This window comes from Larus michahellis, chromosome 2, assembly GCF_964199755.1.
Source record: "Larus michahellis chromosome 2, bLarMic1.1, whole genome shotgun sequence".
Classification (NCBI taxonomy): Eukaryota; Metazoa; Chordata; class Aves; order Charadriiformes; family Laridae; genus Larus; species Larus michahellis.
This window is the reverse complement of record NC_133897.1, coordinates 37,296,514-37,317,789: the sequence shown is the minus strand read 5'-3', so window position 1 is coordinate 37,317,789 and position 21,276 is coordinate 37,296,514. Positions and strand designations below refer to the sequence as shown.

The 21,276-nt window shown below is 42.7% G+C and overlaps 1 protein-coding gene and 1 long non-coding RNA gene across 5 annotated transcripts in view; one reads left to right on the top strand and one right to left on the bottom strand.

Moving 5' to 3' along the window:
• The first annotated feature begins 1,751 nt into the window (after positions 1 to 1,751).
• On the top strand, positions 1,752 to 7,416 carry LOC141738853 (uncharacterized). Its single transcript, XR_012585504.1, has 3 exons — positions 1,752 to 1,791; positions 4,519 to 5,201; positions 6,248 to 7,416. It is a non-coding gene; the product is annotated as an uncharacterized LOC141738853 (long non-coding RNA).
• The window catches only part of SNX10 (sorting nexin 10), a 35,818-nt gene continuing 20,132 nt past the window's right edge, over positions 5,591 to 21,276 (bottom strand). For all 4 annotated transcript variants that reach the window (XM_074574896.1, XM_074574895.1, XM_074574897.1 and 1 more), the window contains 5 exons: positions 18,337 to 18,423; positions 15,411 to 15,511; positions 14,563 to 14,661; positions 6,190 to 6,405; positions 5,591 to 5,728 (listed from right to left, as the gene is read on the bottom strand). In XM_074574896.1, coding sequence (XP_074430997.1) covers positions 5,650 to 5,728; positions 6,190 to 6,405; positions 14,563 to 14,661; positions 15,411 to 15,511; positions 18,337 to 18,423 — 582 coding nt within the window. In that variant the 3' untranslated portion in view covers positions 5,591 to 5,649. The remainder of the gene's footprint in view (positions 5,729 to 6,189; positions 6,406 to 14,562; positions 14,662 to 15,410; positions 15,512 to 18,336; positions 18,424 to 21,276) is intronic.

The following is a 21,276-nucleotide window of genomic DNA, read 5'->3' as shown; positions in this document are numbered from 1 at the left end:
CAGTCTCCATTTCCCCAGGATCATGACCCAAAACCGTCTATCCCTAAATCCCTCCAGCCCTGGGTGGCCCTGAGCCCGCTCCCAGAACCCCCGATGCCCCAAGGGCTCAGTGGCTCCTGGAGGGCTCCATCCGAAGGCCTGGCCGAGAGGCAGCAAGCCCCACGCTGATGCTGCAGACCTGTCCTTCGGGCAGCTTCCCTTTCCACCACACCAGGGCTGCATTTTCATTGCCACAGGGCCAGGAAAGCCCCACTCTGGAGCCCCTGCTCTCCAGGATACATCCCTCCTCTCCCTCCACAGCTCTGCTCTATACATGATTTCTCTCTCTTTATTTTTTTTTTCCTTTTGGTATTTATTTTTTTTTTCTCTTTCCCATTACCCCTTTAATGCAGAGCAGGGCGGCTGATTACAAAAGAGGCAGTTTGACTCGAGCAATAGGTCTTCTTCACTAATCCTCACTGTCATGGAAATTCCAGCTGCTACAAGAATAAGAGGCTCAATCCATATTTGCCAGCTCTAATATGAAATCTGTCAGGACCCAAATTAATGAGTTCCAAATTCCTTACATCACGATAACAGGTTAAGACTGGTCAATTAATTACATAAATCCTTCCCGATTCATTGTGCATTTTCAGGCGAGATTGTGTCTTACATAACCGGGTGACACAAGGCCTTTTGGCTCTTGTTGTTCCGCGGAAAGGGCCCCCCCCCCCTTCCAATCACCCCACCCCCCCATTTCGGCGCAGCCTGCATGCCACGCAGGCTGGCAAACGTCACGCCTTGCCTTTGTGCTGCCCCTTAATGGCTTTTACATTAAAAAATATAAAAATAAGTAAACAAACAAACATATTTTAATATATTTTTATATATAATTCATATATTACATACATAAATTATATATAACATATATTATAATCTATCTTTTATATTTTATATTTTATATTTTATTATATAATATATAGTATATAGTACATAGTATACAGTATATAGTATATAATGATATGACTATATATAACATATAATATGCGTTTTCATATATATGTAATTTTTTATATATTATATATAGATAGGAAATATTTTTCTAAAAAATTGCAGAGCCCGGTGCTGCTGTGCCGTGGGGGGACGGCGGGGGCTCCCCCGTGGGGAGGCAGGTGCAGCCCCCCCCCCGCCCCTCCTCCTCCTCCTCCTCCTCCTCCCGACCCCCCCCACCTCGACTGAGCCCCATCCCCAGCGCGGGGCGGGGGGGGTCGCCTCCCCGATGTCCCTGGATGCGGAGCTGCGCGGATGCGGAGTGGGGGATGTCTCCGGGATGGGGGGCTCTCGGATGGGGCGGGGGGGGTGAGCAGTAACACCGAGAAATAAAGGGAAAATACGCGATACCCCCCCACCCCCCCATCCGCGCCCCCGCGGAGACCCGCGCGCTGCCAGCCCCGCCCGCCTCCCGCTTCTCCCTGGCCCACAGCGCCCCCTGGCGGCGCGGCGCGGCGCGGCCGGCCGGAGGGAGCCCGGGGAGGCGGCGGCGGAGGGCGGGGGCCCGGGACGCGGGGCCGGTCTCCGCGCCGCCCCGTGGGGGGAACCGGACCGGCGCCTTCCGCGGCCACGCGTGGATGGGGAGGGGGCTGTCCCGCACCGCGCCCCCCCGCCGTTGCCATGGGCTGCGGTTGCCACGAGTTACCGGATCAAGGCCGGGCGGCTGCGCACGGCGCGGGGGGATGGGGGCGGGGGGGGCGGCAGGCTCCGCCGGGCGGGGCGGAGCGGAGCGGAGCGGGGCGGAGAGGACGGCGGGCCCAGGTAAGGCGCTCGCCCCGCTCCGCGGCCCCCGGGGCAGCGCCGGGAGGGGACGGGGCGCGGGGCCGGGCCGGGGAGCGCGGTCGGGGGTTTTCTGGTTTGTTTTTGTTGTTTTTTTTTTTTCCTTCCCTTTTTTGAAGTCCTCGGTGCCCCGCAGCGGCGACAAAGCGCGGCGGCAGCATCCGCGGGCGAGCAGCCGGCGCTGCCGGTCGCCGGCCACGGCGAGCACAGACACGGACACGCGTGTTGGGGGAGGGGGGGGCTGCAAACCAAAACAATCTCAAGTTTAAGACCCAGGGAGAAAGGCGGTTTTATTTTATTGCGTAAAGAGCGATTTAACTTATTACAGAGTATTTTTATCATCAAAGATGAGAGTAACTGTGTCCCTAAAACGCTTACGCCTTTCATGAAAAGAATGAACTTGATAGTGGAAATCATTATTTCCTTTTTTTGCAATATTGATTTACACTTTTGCAGTATCACACAAGCTAGTGGGGGGGGGATAAAATCCCCTGCCTTAATTTCTCCCTGGTCATCAGCAGCGCTCCTGGTCCTGCAATTACCGAGAGGCAACACAGGAACAGATCAGCTTTTTTCTAATCACCCCTGCACCTTGTATTTTACAACAGAACAAGTCACAAATGCGGTGTACCGATATAATTTAAATAGTACTCTGGAAAAAAATCCAATATAGCATATGCCAAAAAAAAAAAACAAAAACTTGGACACAGAATGGTGCAGTGTTATACGATGGGTCATTTCATAATACAACTGTTCTCGATGCTTATAAAACTACAGTGCTATTGAAATTAAAATTTTCATTCCAAATGATTTTTTTTCCCCTCATCTTTCTTGAAAGTATATTTCCATGACTGTGCAAGTAACAGGTTGCTTAACACTAGTTTACAATATCCTTAAGTTACACATTATAGAATTTGATAGGACATATGACTGGAGTTATTTTTACTTCTTTACATTTTCTACAAAACCAATAACAACAAACCCAAACACAACAGTGTGTGTATATATAGATATATATGTATATCTATATATACACACATGTATAAATATACACACACTACAAAAATAGCTGAAGAGTAATTACACTTGGTAAGTCAAAGTGATTACAGGATATTGAAATAAAGGAAACCTTACTGGCAGGTTTAAACACAAAATTAAAATGGTAACTTGGTTCATTTAATTAATTAAAGGCTTTTAATAAATCACCATAAAAATGAGAATATAAAGTTCTAAGCTAAAGATAAAGCAAAGGTTCTGAGTGCAGAATTATTAGATGTAAGTTCACAACAGTAATTATGATATTTATAAACTAGATATTAGCCCATTTAAAAACTAAGAGAAAACATCAGTATTATTCAAAACTAAAAAATGAGAAACAAAATACCAGTGATCAACTGAATCAAAATATATTAGTGTCGGAAAAATCACCAAATCACTGAAGTCACAAGAGACATTAAAAATAAACTTTTTTTACATTTAAATTTGTAACAGTTACATTTCAATGTTCCAAATTAAACAAAATGCCTTAAAGCATTTATCTGTAGTTACATACAGCTGATACAAGAAGATGACATACTAGAATGTAATGCTACTTACACAAACAACATTCAAAAGATAAACATTTAAACAAGTTTCTGTCAAAGCTGGGAAAAAAGTTCCGTTAGAGTAGTCTTAGAATTTCCGAACAGGGTGACGAAGAAAATAACAGAACAACAATAGAAGTATTAGAAAAAAAAATTATTTATTTCAGAAACATCTTAATTTGGATAACACTCACTGGCATACAGACAAGCTCCAGGAATTAAAAAAAAAAAAAAAAAAAAAGAAGAGCCACAAAGGCTCTCCAAACCTTGTATTTCTGTAATTTTTGTCAGATATTGAGGACGTGTTAGTAGGCCAGAATTGTAAGGTGCTCCAACAGTTTAGATCAATCTTTTAAAACAAAATTAAAAAAAAAAAAACAAACCCACTACCCTGACATTGCATTAAATAAAAACATCAACATCCTTCTCAGACATTATTCCAGTTTTTGGTTTTATATTTTCTCCATCTTTTAAATAAATTTGCTACACAGTCTTTCTTGTAATGTGCCATCTTAAAAAAGTCAAGTAAACCAACATCTCTGCCTGGCAATAACAGCTATTTTTTAAGCTACTTTCAGTGATAACTTGTTGCTTTTAATTATATGTTAGCACTTTCACATTAAAATAGCTTTGCTGCTAACTCACACACAAGCTGAGAGGGTGAACAGATACATTTGTGCAATTCAGTCAGACCGAGCAAAAAGAAACACAGATATTTATCTTACAGGAGTGCTACCATCAACAAAATACAGTGGCTTAAAGTAGTTACCTAAGAGCTGTTATCCTCGGGCTATTAAAACACGTTTCTAAAATTACACAGATTCCCAGCTGGATGCTTTAAAAAAAAGCATGCCCACACACGCCTATGCTAACCTTTATTATCTGGCTATTTAATTATCTATTGTTTCTGTAATTCACAGGTTTAAAATGCTCCTTCTTAGACTATATGCACATAATTCTTTAAAAAAAAATTAAAAAATAAAAAATATCCATTTGTAGACTGGGAACTCCAGCACTGAAGTTAATGTGAGCATTGCTAGGGTGATCAGACCCCCCAGCTCTTTTTAATAGCAGTTAAATGTCAAATATAAATACAACACCACAGTGAAACATATTCCTTTGACAGAATCTGGGACAAGACACTACGCAGCTGCTGTTAACAATAAAGAGGAAAACTGACGTTTAATCAAAATAAGCAGTGGTGGTTGCGAAGTTGTGTTCAAGCCTGCCTTTTGTTTGTGAAAAAGTCAATATTCTGACGTGTTAACTACAGCCACAATGAAATCAGCAGCCACCGTGACTCCCGAAGAGCGGAGAGGTCCAGGTCCGTACAGCGTGTTAGAGCTACGTGATCATCATCATCATCTCGGAGAGGGAGATATTCTCCCTTTAAACTGCTAAACTAAAACATCTCCCCCGGCGCCTTCAAATATTAAGTGCCGAAAGTTAAAGACGCTGGGTGAAATCCTGGCCCTAGCCAGGCCAATGCAAAACTCAGCTGCTGGTTTCGATGGACTTCATCCAGGATTTTTCACTGGGAACGAGTATCCGTAATTCCCTGGGAACTGCGAATCTCCAGCAAGCCTAGAAATTATGTCATTTTTATTAATATTTTTAACTTCTAAGCAACCGTGCTCAAGAATTTTGGCCTTCAGTTCTTATGCATGATAAAACCAAGCTCTCCATCAACATTGCAGAAAGACCAGGGGAAGATATATTTATATCTCAAATTGTCAGCAGCATATAGTTTGTACAAATGTTGTTTTGCTGATGTTGCTGAGCTACTTTAAAAAGTGAATACCTTGTGGGGTATGTAATTTCATCACCAATGTCAAATGACTTCTGAAGATGAAACTTCTCTGATGCAAATTACAAAAAGATGCTTTGAATTTATTTGCTATGATATCGCAACTTTTAAGCCGAGGAGTTATCTTTATTTTTCAGATCAGAGACATTAAGGGAAACATTTTAACTGCCACATATGTCAGCAGAGCACGACTTAACCCTATGCTGAGATTTTAATAGTCACAAAAACCTAAATGTAATAGGCGGTGTGTAGACCTCAAACAACGTATATAATAAATCGACAAAGGAATAATAGTATCGAGGTCTGTTTTGAAAATTTTGTAAGGACATATGGTTGTACTGACGACGTTGTCTTTTAGGTACCAGCCAGCCCTGTTTACGTGGTACACGTAACCAGTAAACAGAAACTGCTTTGTACTGTCCTTAAAGATAGCAATACAGGAATGATTTTTCATGATTCTTCAGAAGCTGGGCTTGCTTTACATCCGCATGAAACGCTGTCATCACTAGGTCCGAGCCCGGAGGATGAACTGCAGAAAAGGGGAGAGAGGAAAGGAGGGGGGGGAAAAAAAAAAAAAAAAATAAAAGGAGGAAATTGGTTTTCACAACACACTCAAAGCCTGAGTAACAGAGGAGAACTTTAATTATCTCCAGTCACAAAGAGAGACAGGAAATTTGGACTTTTAATTAGCCATTTGGAGTGCAGTTGGATATTTTTTTAGCAAGATAATTTAAACGCGAATAATTCAAGTCTGACTAAATGAAATTCACATAATCAGAATGCAGATAATTGAATTTCTACTGCATTCATTAATTCAGTGTGGAGGTGTGTGTGAAGACTTCTATGATGAGCTGTCACAGCTCAATAAAATCTCAGTCAATTAATTTTTTCATTATCTTAGTATTACATCAACAAAAAAAAGTGAAGCATGCGCATGTGTATGTCTGTCTGTATATATAATCTCAGAAAGTAAGGAAATACAGAAATCACCTCTCTGAATCAGAGTCCGCATCGTTTTTTCCTTTTTTTCTGTCTTCGTCTTCTACAGGGAAACGTCTGTTCAAAGAGGCGAAGTTATGAATCGCATCAGCCACGGAGTATTTGGTCTGCCCAGACACACAGGCCTCCATATCTTCTGGGCTTAGCTGAGTCTGTAAGAAGAGGTGAAGCCGACTGTCAGAAAGCAGTAACGCGTCTTGGAGGATCCTGGAAAAAGAAGAAGAAGAAGAAAAGAGTTTAAAATGCAGATGCATTTTTTAAAAAAAAGTTTTTACGCAGATGCACATACACACACACCAGAACAAATTCTAAGTGATGTCCCACTTTTAAGTTTTCAGATGAATCCTAAATCAGTAACAGAAGGTAATGAACATATTAAAATGATTAGGTGCGTGTTACTTTCTTATTACATTATTTTGAATTTTAGGTGAGTAAAAACACGAAGCTAATAGTTAGGCACATCTGCTATTAGAATAACTTCAAGGACATTTCTTCCATTTAACCATCTGTTATTACCACATGGATCAATTAATGATTTTTAGGCAGTTGGAGGCATATACTCTTACAAAAATTTGGTCTCCATTTGAGAACTTTTTTTTTTTTTTCAATAGCTAAGCTTTTCTAAAAATTACAAGTCACCAATTTCTTTGGTGGGGGAAAGAAGTGTGTACAGAGACAGAGGACTTCAGACACACGCAGTGTCAGGACTTTGAAATACCTATAAATAACAGCCAACACTAGCCAAAATCATTTACACTTTTACAAATACGCGTACATTTAAGCTAGAATGAAAACGCCAGTACTGAACACTGATTTAAATGATTTAAGTGTACTTGCAAACAGTTTTCAGGGGATCTTAAATACTATTTCATTCCATCTCTTCTTTTTCAAAAGTCCATTTTCATCTTTGGTTTATATATATTTTAAGTTAAGCCTTCAAATAAATTTAACACAGAGTATTTATTTACATCAAGTGAAAGTAAACAAAATACAGTACGTTCCAGTAACACAGAAAGTTGTAGAGATACTTTAATTGAGGTTCATCGTAACTATTTTGAAGAAAAAAAAAAAAAGAAAAAAGGGAACTTTGCTGCAACATTTCTCTAAAGAAGGAAATCTTTAATATGTAAATCCTAGAATGATCAACAAGACTCTTTTGTTTATCTGTATATGTAATTTTACTCATGTAATAAAGTCATCAGAGCCTATAACCATGCCAAACAGTGCTCCACAGAAAGTTATTAAAATATCTTTAAACAAATTAAAACTATTAAGAGTCAGTATTTACTTATTTCTACCCATTTAGGTTACAGTCCTCACCAAAAAAGTATTGCTATGCAATAGGAAAGAAGAGATGACGTTAATGTAAGAACTAGCAAGAACAAAAAGAAATATTGCATTCTATAGGTACTCTGACTAAAATAAAGAGTATAACTGATTAGTTCCTTCCCTCAAATAAGATTAATTGTGTGTTTGGACTATAACGTTTTAAAACACAAATGCATTCTGTAAACTGTTCTCTAAAAGGGGCCAACATTACAATAACATTTAATAAATACACTAAAGGATTTCTGGCTTCATCTAAGCCTATAAAAATTAGTCAAAATCAGTGATAAGAGATAATCTAACTGAAAATGCGGGATATTTGTGTGCATCCACGTTTCATTTGCCGAGGTAAAAATACACACACAGAGTCTCAACCAAATAATTCAAACTTTGACACTTCCCAATGAGGAAATGTCTGCAATGACCCTAATGATCTACCAGGTGCCTATGAAATTCAGCCTAAGAGGGACCAGATTTCGCTGAAGTTCAAAATAAGCAGACTTTCATACCTAGAAAAAGCCTTTCTAATCCGATCTAAAGTCTCACAATTTTACTTAAACATAGCAAATAGACATCTGTAAAAATCAAGGCACGCTGTGTATTAATATACAGAAAAACTTTGTAGTCTACAAGAGGCCAGCAAACATTGTGTAAAATGATTCAAAACGCAGAATTTGCAGGTCAACACACCTGGACAGCAACAGCGCGAATACAGTTTGAAAAGCCATCATTCAGCGGCCACTAAACAAGGATTTCAGCCTTGACTGTGGATAAACATACATTCCAAACGAAGACAAACATGGCCACAAAAAGTAAAAGAAAAAGTAGCATTCCACACAATAAATCCGCACTTATAGTTTATGCACTTGAGGGAGTAAGCTTCCTACTTCCCCTTTTCCCCCCCCCCTTAAAAAAAAATAAAAATACATATAGTTATATAATACGACCCAACATGCTGGAGTTTACTGTAGAGTTACCGTTTTTCCCAGGCTTACGAGCACAATGAGGGGATGCACGTTTCTGCAATTCTAACGTTTGCGTGTCTAATAGCAAGTAACCCAGCAAAAAGCCAAGACGTTAAACTCTGTGGACGGCATTTAGTTTCACAGATTTTTCCCCTCTTGCCGTACCTTCAAAAGTTTCCTGCCAGCCAGCGAACACACAAGTAACTAACTGTTCATGAGATTACACTACACTTACAGCTCTGTTGCTGTTTGAAATGTATTTTATTTTCTTTATAAAATAATGGGTAATCTTTAAAATTGATTTTAGATGGTTTGAGGCATTACACCAGAGAAGTAATGAGCACTAATGTCAATGATATTGGACACAAATTCATTTTAGCTTTATTTCATGTCCAGTACAATTCTGCTAAGCCTTGAACTGCTAAAGCACTGTTATTAACTCGGCAGTAACCTAACACATGGAACAGCAAACAAAAGTGATAAGAGTACAGACTGATCAGGACCTCAAGGCTACTGTCCTTTTTCTGCAGCTATAATTCAATTTCCAATTTTACTTTACATTGGACTCATTATTTCACAGTAATTTTCTTTTCTGCTTCGCAGTGCCATCTGGAGGTGAAAGGAGTGGAGAGAAACCAAGGCGAAGAAATGGAAAGACGTTCATAAAGCTAAACACATATATGTGCGCCTGTGTGTGTAGATACATATATATGTATATGTTCATAAGGGGAGGAAGGGACCAAACACTCAATGCATTTTGCAGACCATTGAAAACCATCCTGAAAGCCAAAATATGAACACCTTTCACCCAGTCATACCCTCAAAGCATTTCTCCTTTCTTTTAATTAAAAAAAAAAAAAACAACTTCTTTTTCACCTCCTCTGCACCAACAGGTTAGATTGCTTTTTAATTGCATCCTTCAAGCAATCAAAAATGAAAAATAAGTTTTGTGCTATCTGTAAGCGTTATTATGCTTTCCTGTTCAAAATACTCCTCCCTTTGAGGAAATAGCCGTACATTTGCCAACAGATGTTACTAATGGTATGAAGTGCTGGTATAGCACTTGCTCTCCAGGGCTTGCGCTGTCCTGGGGACTCACTGTGTGAAGGCTGCGCATCTAAAGGAAAAAAAAACAGATTTGGCTCCAAGGACGTTAAGTATCACAATTACAGAACACACCACCTAAGAAATGGAAAGGGCAAGAGGAAAGGCGGCGTGCCACCGTATCGATGCTCGGGTGTCTGAGCAGAGGCTGGAGGCGTGCGCGGTTTCCACGCCACCAGCAGCGCTCCCGCAGCTTCTCCAAGAGTTTTATTACGGCCGGTGTCGGTGCAAAGCTGCGGCGGCAGCGATGTTCAATCAGCTCTGGCTGCCCCCCCCGCGCTAACGGAAGAGTCATGGCTCATGGCGATAATTCCTATAAACCGCTCGGGCATATTTAAGAGAACAACAGACTTGCTATGCACGCCTGGAATAAGAATGAAAGGCTAAATCCTGCAAGTCTTGATCCCATCAGCAGTCATTACTTGTCAGAGATCTCACTCCTCTCGGCCAGATTGCTCACGTGCATAATGACTACTTATGTGATTAAGGGGGCTGCAGGATAAGGCTCTACATTTGTATTAGAGATAATAAAATTTTTTTTTTTTTATTCACAGCCATGTGAATCTTTGTTTGTAAGCTTTCAATAAATGCTCACAGTCTCTAGACCTTTAAAGAAACAGGGCTGAAAAACGTCACTTCACAACCGAAAGAAATAATGTCATTTTTGAAGAAAGAAACGCTGGATACTATACAAGGAGTATTTCTCCTTCCCTGTGCTACGGCAAGAACATTTAGAAAACACAAAACATGTGTTTTGTCTTATTTGGACAAGGTCCAAAATCTGGTTTTCTTCAACATGATTTTATTAGGTATATTATACACTGTTCTGCTGGAGGAGAACAACATATGGCTGAACCGTACAACTTAATCCTAACTAAAGATTTCCTGTATCTACTGTAACCTAATACAATGACAGATGCACACTTGCATGTGTGTGGAAGGTTAACGCTCCGATTTTGTTTTCGACAAGTTTACTCTGCCCATTTACATCATATCATAAGAGCACGGGGAAGGGAAAAAAAAAAAAACCAAAACCAAAACAAAAAAACCACCAAAACCCAAACCCAGGAGGAGCCAAGAGGCGGGGGCCGACAGCCTGTGCTGTGGTGCCCTCTATTGAGCATCCAGCCCCTCAGCCCCAGCCCACAGCAAACAAAGCCCCAGTTTCTTCTTAAAAATAAGAGCCGACTGTTTCCTCCTTCATTTTTTATAAGGGAGGAAATAGTACTGAGAGCGAGCAACTGTGACCCAACTGTTGGGCATCTGATAATGCATACATTTAAGAAAGGATTAAGTGACATGCGCCTGCTAGGCATTATTCACTTCACTCACCAGACAGGAAATACTACCAAGGTTCCATTGGCAAGAGGCAGCCACCACTCGCCCGAGGAGATCCCACCTGCCCCATGGCCATCCATGCCCCCACAGGTAGGCATCTGTCCCATGTGGAGCCAGTCGCCCACTCTCTGGATCCCTGCGAGAGCACCCAGTGGAGACACCTCCATGAGAGCGTCCTCCAACCCTGCCCCATCTCCTGCTTGCGGGACCCTGGTGGGGAAGGTGAGGAAGGCGGGGGGGGGGGGGGTAAACCCCCAGCCACCTCCAGGAAATGGCTCTGCCTTGGGCAGGAGTGTTTTGGGTGGCTTCCTTGCTCCAGCACCAAGCGAGCCCGATGCACAGCTATCCCGAGCAGCGACACCAGGGATGCTCTTCATCTCCTGTGGATCCGAGCGCTCCATTTCTCAGAACTCTTCCTATGCCCTCCACCCCATCATAAATCGCACATTTGAAAACTAATTGAAGACTAATCCTTTTTCCTAAGCCACATAATTTTTTGGAACCAACTGTATTCAATAAAAAAAGAGAAAAGTCAGTGATTGAACCCAACTTCATTTAAAACATTTTTTAAAAATTGGTTTTCTAATAAGAAAACCCAAATGATCTGCTGTGAAGGTAATCTAAATCCCAAAGTTAAACCTGTGCAGCTACAAAGGGATGAAAGCAAAGAGGATATTACAGACCCTAATATTATAAGGCAGTGTTTTAATTTTGCACTCTAATTTAAGAACAGGCTTTTCTTGCAAATTTACAGACATCCTCGAAGGTATAAGGATACTTACCAGGAAAAACACATAATTTTCCTTATTCTTACCAAGTAATTCATAATTGAAAAGGGGCTAGCTGACTTCCGTTAATGCAAATGGCCTCTTGAAATATTAAATTATGGCCAGACAAGAAGTGAGCTTTACAGCTCTTCATCACTCAGAGATAATAACCTGTGAGACAAGCAGGTCTTACCCTGCATTTGTGCAGTAAAGCCAAATCAAAATGGGACACCTGTTCCCAGATTTCACCAAACTCCAGGGCTTTGCTTTAGCGTCCAGCTGTTGGCCTGATTCTCACGCTACTGTGCTCAGCACGGAGAGGCTTCACAAGGGCTCTGAGCAGGCACCTTACCCCGTGCTAACTTGTCCTGGGGTGACACGAGAAGGAGGACAAGAAAACTTCACAGCCATCCACGTACAGGTGATACAGAGGAGCTCCCAGGGCCCGGAGCTGAACACCAGAGAGCCTCCAGCTGCTCCATCCTTACTCCTCGGGCATGTGGCTCCTGCCTGGGAAGACGCTACACCAATGGGCACAAACTGAGATGGTGAAAGATCTAAAACTCCATTTCAGAGACGCTTTGGGTCCCAACAATCCCACAAGGCGCTGACTGCAGAGAGGGGCTCGGCCTCCTGCATCATGTGTGAGCATTTGAAACACGCTACCTGGGAATCTCTCCCTTGACAGGTCCACATAGGCTCAAATCCCACTTGTGCCCACTGTCACAAAGAAACACCAGGGGGGCTGTGAGCTTGTGCACGGCGACTGCCATCATTGCTAGGGCGAACGGAGCACTTGGTTTGCAGCTCACCACCCCACGCAGCTACCTTCTAGCTCCGTTCCTACCCCTTCCTAATTAACGTACCAGGGAGCTCCTGCTTCCCCTGGCATTGCCACACTACAGAAGGTGTAGCATACACGCATATACATACACACATACAGACACACATGCTTGTCAATGAGTTCCACAAATTAAGAGAAAGAAATCATAACTTTTGGTTCAGACTCACAAAAAAAGGGAAAAGAAAAAAAAAAAAGCATCACGGCAGCCTGGCTGAGCCAGTAAAAAGGTGCCTTCTGCAAGGAGCGGCAGCAGCGAGGTGCCAGCCAGCAGAGGGCAATGGTACAGCACAGAAGGTGCCAAGCCAATCCATCACAACACAACCCTGCCTCTGAAAATTCCTTCCAACTATTCCCGGGGGCTGAGAGAAAGCTGACACCTTTCTAAACAGCATCCAAGTTCAAACATTTAAATCATTACCTTACAACAGAGACACCTCTTTTCCCCACCCCTGGACTGACAGCAGCACGGTAAAATGCTCCACACGCTGTCACTTTCTGCTGTCAGTACCCATATAAGTTACAGGCATCCACAAAATGGGGGAGTGAGGATGTGCTTTAAGAACCTACCTCTGTGTTTGGCCTTCTGAAGCACAGTCAGTGTTGTAAATATTTTAGTACTGAAATACTGTACCTTGTTACCAGATTGGTCTCTTTGCCATTTTAAAGCGAGAGTGGTTTTGGAAATGCACTGCTCCATGGGGCAGCAGAGGTAAGCTAGAACTGCTCTGACCCAGGGATTTGAACTACCATACCCTTCGCTTGACCCCTAATGTCGCCTCTAGAAGAACAATCACACTGTTTCCCCATCTTTCTTTCCTGAGGTGCAGAAAAAACCCCTCTGATCCTCTTCCGCTTTCCCTTCCCTGTCTCACACACCTTCATCCAGTACTTATTGGCTACCCTTTTGGCCACAGATCCTATATAACTGTATACAGAAATTTTATTCCTGCAGTGATTAGCTCTCCTTGCCTTCATCTGCTAAGCCTAACAAATATACCTCAGGACCAATGATTTCTTGTCGGCTAGGAAGGTTTATAGTTATATCACAGTGACTGGAAAAACAGCAGGTCCAATATTCCTCTACCCGCTGACCACGAGGCTTAAAGCCTACTGAAACGATTTGCTTTTTCCCTTTGCGTATGCAGTTCTGATTGATGGAAACACCGATACCGAAGGAAGATGAATAGGTCTCTACTCACCGTTTCCCTGTGCCCTTACCCCGAGCAGTGGCTAAAGAAAGCCTGCAAACGCACGCACAACCCCTGCCCTCAGCCTGCTCTCAGTCCAAGCAGTGCCAGGGCACTGCAAGTACGGCACAGAAAGCAGAAGATTACACCAACAGGGTCCCTGCCACCGCAGGTGATGTGGTTGCAGCAGGGGGACCGAGGGATGCACTACAGAAACTCATACAGTCCGCCCTTGTGAGGCAGGTCAGACTCTATGCACTTACACTGACCCTTTACAAAACCCCACAGATGAATGATTTCACACAGATTGCAGCTGTACTGGAAGTGGTCACAGCTGCTAGAACCTGTTTGTGTTAGTGGGAGTAGTTGCCATTATAGGAAATATCTGTGTTCGGAAATCCCACTAGCGAATTTCCCCAGGCTCCCAGCGGTTTAGCCCACAAAGACACTGATTTTTCCATGAACATAAAAGAGGGAGAGAAGTCTGTTTCTTTGCGTGAGAATATCTAGCTCATTCTTGAAAGCTAGAAATAGACACCACGGTGAAAGATCTCCCAACCTTAGTACACAATTGCAGAGCGACATAAATCCCAAACTATAACAAAAATGCAACGAAAGCAGAACGTAAAAGCCCCAACTGACGTTTCCTTACAACCAATAGAGCTGAAGTCACATGAATGAAATATGACTTTGCAAATAAAAAAGCAAGCCAAATGTGTAACATGTACAGATGACCACACGGTGGCTCTCAAGTACCAGAGATGAGCTATTTTAAACCAGAAAATTGATGACATCATAAAAATGCCAACATCTCTAGCACAGGCTGTACTTACTTCTCCAGGAATTCTTGCAGACCCTGCCGGCGATGGTCCACATGATGGGGATTGTTCATATTGAAAAAGGGAGTTTTAGATGGCAGTTCAGGTAACTGTCTTTATAAACGAGAAGCAAACGCAGAGTTAAAACCACATCTGAAACAGCTGAGAGAAATGCAATATGCAAATGCCAACCCCGAGTATGTGAAATTCACGGGTCACGTTCCAGAAGCTCATGAAAGGGAATCTGGGAACGTGAGGCTGAGAAACTGGAGGGCTTCTCACACACCTCACAGGGCAAAATAAATAAACCAGGTATTTCTGGTCCAGTTGTTACGTCTGCATGCATGTCTGCCTGAGTCTCTCATAGAATGTGTTGGGTTGGAAGGGACCTTTAAAGGTCATCTAGTCCATCCCCCCTGCAGTAAGCAGAGACATCTTTAACTAGATCAGGTTGCTCAGGGCCTCATCAAGCCTGGCCTTGAATGTCTCCAGGGATGGGGCCTCCACCACCTCTCTGGGCAACCTGTTCCAGTGTCTCACCACAAGCATGTCCTAAAAGCACAGAGAGGAGGTACATACACCCACACCGCAGCGCTGTTTCTGCTGCCTCTGCGTAGCAAAGGGAAACACAGACCAAATCTGTTGGAAATTAGAGGGGGGCTCACCAAACAAAGGCTATCAGTACAAACCACCTTCTTCTGGGTTTAACACAGAGAAAACACCTTATACAAATAAACTCATGCTAGTAAGAAACACAGGACGCTTTCCAGCTCCGATTTCTGTAATTCTCAGTGCTAAGATGAAACGATCCTCCCCTTCCATGACTGACAGATTATCGAATAGCCACATATAGAGTTGCTCACATAAGCACCGCATTGCTCTGAAGCCTCTGTCGAAGCCAAACAAATTCTCGAAAGCGTCTTCTAACACAGGATGTTTTCCTTGTAAAGCACATACTGTTTGTCTGTTGGGAAATAAAAAACATTTTACTTTGTAAATCAGCTTAAACTAAGGTGCAGGCATGGTATTAAAAACACATCCGAGATGCTAATCCCCGAGACACCAATGGAAAGCTTGACATGAATTCAGGTTAGGTTAAGAACTGTGCTTTATCTCAGACAAGACTGGTGACAGTTTCTGCTGCTTCTCAGGGAAGTATTTTTCATTGCTTTTTTTTTTTTTTTTTTTTTCTTTTTTTCCTTCTTCAAAGCAAGAGATCTGGATCATAGTGCAACTTGCAGTAACAGGAAAAAAAAAAACCTCAGAAAGAAAGTTTCAGCAGGTAACGCCAATATTTGCAGGGAAGTAAGTCACGTTTGTTATTCTGGTTATAATCCTGCAAAGAGTTAGTGTCCTGGTTTGAGGTAAAACAGAACCAATTTTCTGTTTTGTAATTTTACTTTTTAGCTGGGCCTCTTCTAACCGACTAAACTCTGAAATTAACAGCATGTTGTTCAGAAACTCTTCACTCTCAGAGTGATAAGACCTGATTATACCAAGGAATGGTATCCAGAGAGGCTCTTGCTTAGACTTATTGCGATAACAACCAAGGTCAGCTAACTTCGCTGTTTTGCCCCGTTAGAGGGTTGGAAGCAGAGAAACATAGAGGGGACCCACCTGCAGGGAGGAGCAGATGGGACAGGTGACCCAAAACTGCCCAACATGGTATTCCATCCCAATGCATCACGCTCAGTATAAAAGCTGAGAGCTCAAAGGGGCAAGGCTGCTCTGGCTCACTGTTTCTTCAGTGGCCGACGTCTGAGGAGGACCCTGTCTGTTCGTCTGCCTTTGATCCCGATCCCAGCATTCCTGACTCTAGTTCCGGAATTCAGCTCCTGTCCATCGCTGACTCCAGTCTGGGACTTTCCCTGTGCCTGCTGGTGACGCGATCGTCATCCTGGCAGCTGGATACGGTTTTGTACGTATTGTATACTTTTTTCTTTAATTTTTATTATTCTATTATTATTTACTATTTTCATATCTATTATTATTTTCATTAAAGTAGTTTAGTTCTTTTTCTAAACTCGTAAATCTCCTTATCTCTTCCTCTCCTCTCCAAGGAGGGGGGGAGGTCCATCTGATTGGCCAATCCAGCCAAAACCAGGCCAGTTAGCTACGAAGTTCTTCCAGTGTGCAATCCTACTTAAATCAAATCAAAGAAACCCCTGTGACTGCTCTCTGCAAGTAGCAGCATTTGGAAATTTTCCCACAGAACACTATTAGTCCACTAGAATGAAGCGCCAATTCATCAAAAGAGAAACAATTCACGGAAATTAAATGCTTCTGCCAAATCTTACTGTGGAGCAGACATTTAGATGAAACCCCACCTGCCAAAGAGGACTGCAGTATAAATCTGCCTGCAGTCCAACCATCCTGGATCCCCTGCCAGGAGCCACAACTCCTAGTCAGCAGATTGTAGAGGGCCCAAAGACAACAGCTTTCTGGAATAGACGAGTGTCCGGGATACTACACAGTTTAAGAAGCCAAGTGCTCTAGGTGCTGGGCAGAAGAGGAATCCTGCTGGTCCAAGAGCCTGGCAGACTCAAGATTTTTGAATCCATGGAGAAGCCTGGATGGTAGGACTGACCTAGAGACCTGGTCTCTGAAAGCCCTGGCATTATGACGGTTGGAAGCTGAGCTGATGCTTATCAGCTTCAGAGGTGCCCAGCCCTGAATCACGTAACACTGGGTCTAAATGACCCCATCCCAATTTACCAGTCGCTGAGGAAGCCAGCTCTCCAGAAGCACCAACATCCGTGAAACAGTAGTACAGCACCCGCCCCGCCAAACCTACAGAATTTCTATCAACCAGAGGTCAAAAATATAATTGCTTTGGAACCAGCACTTAAACCACATTGCAAAATGTGAACGTTTCACAGTTCCGATTGCCTCACAGGAGAGAAGCACTTGTCACGATGGACATGTAAGAAGCCATCATTTGACTGCTTGCTCTCATTACCCTGAATGCTTAACTCTCCCACACAGGAAGGAAATGCTTTCGGTCCTCTGCCAAGCATTAATCATGTAACTCGGTGCTCTCAAATTCTTCACTTGATACGCCTCACAAAATTTTTATTTTTATTTTTTTACATTGCTATTAAAGCCCCTGGATCTAGATTTGTGAAATTAGGATAACTCCTTCCGTATGCGACCCACCAAAGAAGAATAATCAACAAAAAGTTATGCATAGGACAGATTTAAGAGACAAGAGAACAGTAGTTCTAAGCGCACTCCCATTGACATATGGTAGACTACAATCAGAAACCCAGATGTAGTTACTTCACATATCCAAGCACCACTAAACTAGCATAATAGGAATGTCAAGGTACACTGAAAAAAACCACACTGCAGCAATCAAATAACTTGGCCAAAAAAAAAAAAAAAAGAATTTAAAGTAAAAATAACCAAATAATTACTGGAAAAGAAAGCTGTTTTCCCATGAATACCTGAAGACGAAACTACTTCTATAACGGTAAAACATCACTGACTATGACAATCTTCTAGTTAATAACTAGAGCTAAAAATACTCTCTGTTGCAAGACATTGTGGAGTGCGCGTGTGAACACACCAGGTTCACCTCCCAGCTCTGCCACAGACCTTCTGCACCGCCTTTGGCCAACCCACCTTACCTGCTCCACTGCATCTCAGTTGTTAAAAGTAGAATAATATCCTCCAGCCTCCCATAAGCAGTATAAAGAAATTCCACTAATACCCCAAAGAGAATCCTGGCTTGGACAGAAACAGCAGTAAGAGCCCAAAGAATCTTTGCCGATGTTTTTTGATACTTACATGAATAAATATCTCGTAGTCTATGTAAGAATGCCATGAGTCTTCTTTTTGCGTCCTGGGGTCTCTCACCAAGACAGTTACAAATTCCTGCAAGTGCATAATAAAAATCAAGCAATTAATTTAAGAAGACAAAGGGAGCCTGAAAGACTCTCTTGATTGCTCTGCTTTTCCACAAACTACTGCGCTCAGATTAAAAGCCGAACTGCTGTTTTATTGAATTTTGCAACCCTATAAAAGGAGAAGCAAAAAGCAATGAATCATCTGAGCTACACCACATGTCCGGGAAATTCCTTGCCAAACTGCTAGCTGAAAAAGAATATTTCAGATTAAGTAATACTGTGAGAAGTCACACATGTTTCATGCATTGGAGATTTGGTGATTTCAGTAGCTACAAACCAAAAACCTAACATTCAAAGTCACGCACATAAAACAGAACTAGGCAGGTATTTTAGGCTTTTCCCACCCTTGCAGTCAACATTCACGATGAATGTGTTACAAACCTGCTTCATGTACCCAATACATACATATAGCATTTTATTAGCTCCTAAATTTCTTTTGCTATTGTACCTATGTTGGTTTTTTTAATCAAGTATTTATACCCATTGATTTCAGGGATCTGATGTAAGTGCTCGGTACCTCCACAAGAAGCTGAAGAACTGCCTTATCTCTATGCCCCAAATGAGTCGCTCCAGCACAGTGGAAAAGGAGAAGGAAAAGGAAAATACTGCTATTAATTGCCCTGGACACAGATTCAACACAGGGAATTCAAGGTCTCAAGCCTAGCATCCCGGATGCCGTATGGAAGGTGATTAATCTTCCTCTGCCACATACGCTTCCTGATACACCAGGAACTCAATCCACGGAGTACACCCAAGGATGCAGGACCTGGGCTCCGCTATCCCAGTCTGCCCATCAACCTGCCCAAGGAAGCAACACAGACACACTGCAGAGCGCAATTCCCCATTTTGGGGGCACAATGGTATACAGTATTTGTCATAGAAGTTGTCATATATAGTCTACTCCCTTTTAATTCCTACATTTATATAATTTAGAGGGATCCTGAAGGAGTATGAGGCCTGTGGGCATCACTGCCATGTAACTGGGCATCACTAAGAGGAATTGGAACAGGCTGAAGAATTACATGCTTCCAAGTATCCTTAGCTAATGACCATGTGAAAACTTGTATCATGTTTAAAAAAAAACAAAACCAAAGCAAAAAAAAAAAAGGTAAATCTGTGAGTTCATACTGAGATGGAAAAGACCTCTTTAAAATACAAAGGTTGAAAGTGTGCCCAACTACCTGCTATTTCCCAAGGACATGAATAGGCTGCCCTACTTCAGTTGCTTAAATAAGCTACTCAGCCAAAGAGCTAACCCAACCACTTAAATAATGACTCAGTTAAAGAAAACCGCATCATTTTAAGCTGTAGGTATATTCCCCCCGAGAGGAAGGCACTGCACAAGATCTCCAGGCTCAGGAATCGGCTGTGGGAGGAATGACAGCGTCTCTGGTTAAATAACACTCTATTTTAGTATGACTTTGCACAAATCAAGAAATCTTGAACTAGGAAGCTCTCAAAATGTGTCTCTCCATGCCCAAACCACAGATGTCAGAGAAGAAATCTTTCCTCTTCAGCCAAAGTCTTCTCTCTCACACACACACTTCAGCGTGCCACCAGCAACCTTCAACGGACCGACAGGAGAACAATGACAACCTTGGATGGAAAAGATTTTTATTTTTTTTCCCTGAACAGTCACACTGCACTGTGTACATGTCAGGGAGACACTCATGGTCTGGAATAAATCATTTACCACGCTGATTTCCAGGCGGCACTGCTTCAGGGATGGGGAGCTTGTGGCCTGATGGCTGGATACAGCCCACGGTTTCATGTCCCTTAGCCCAGCTCCTAGTCACAGGGGCGTTTTCTACATTATTGCCTGAAACCCTTCTGGGGGGTGTCACGAGCACGTCGCCCAAGAAACCCTGTTTGAGAGGCTCCCACCATCTCTGCTGCTTCTTTCCTCACCCAAGAGCACCAGAGGCCCGATTCTCCTCTGCAGCTTCTTAACCCCATGCCAACGTGGCACAAGAGGAACAAACGAACAGAGCTGCAATCGCTTGTACCACCTGAGGGTCATGCCTTTACTTCTACAAAAATGCTAGTGGGAGACACAAGGAAGTTACTCCCCCTCAAACAGCGTGCTGGTTTTTTTTCCACCTGCCTCACCGTCTATCATATTTAGCATACATATATAGACACAGCAGACTTTTGGACCCACTATAACATCTTTTCATACCCATAGTCTTATCTTCTCCCAAGTTTTTGTCTTCCCCAGCCTCCTATTTCCCCTGTGTCCCACTCCTCCCCAGAGCTGCAATCACTTCTCCTACACATACTTGCTTTTCTCTCCTGAGCACTGAATGCATCAGTCCCGCAAGCTGGAAGAAGAGGAATTACACCAGGAAGCTTCAAATGGGACACATCTCTCTCCTACCCTGCAACTGCTGCAGCCCAGGAGTCACATCTGCTCATAACTTAACCTCGGTCCCCTTCCTCGCACCCACCGCCTCACTGGCTTCTCATTGTCCTTCCTCCTATCCAGGTTCCCCAAATGACTTCATTTCCAAATAACCTTCTATAACCCTCTGCTTTGTACAGAATCAAAATAATCTTCGAAGTAAAATGCTTCTTTCAACCCCCACTATACCAAAATATTACGATAAAGGGTTGTGTTAGCCATGCTAATCATCAAAATTCGCCTTGCAAATCATCCCAGACCATGCTAATTTACCTTGCAAGTCATGCCGGATCACGTCATTTACAGCAAAAAAAAAAAACGTATACTTTTAATTTCCAATTACACAGTCACAGTTTCAATACTGAGCATAGTCAAGCACCCTTCAGACTCTACCTACAGAAGAAAGGAGACCTGCTCTGG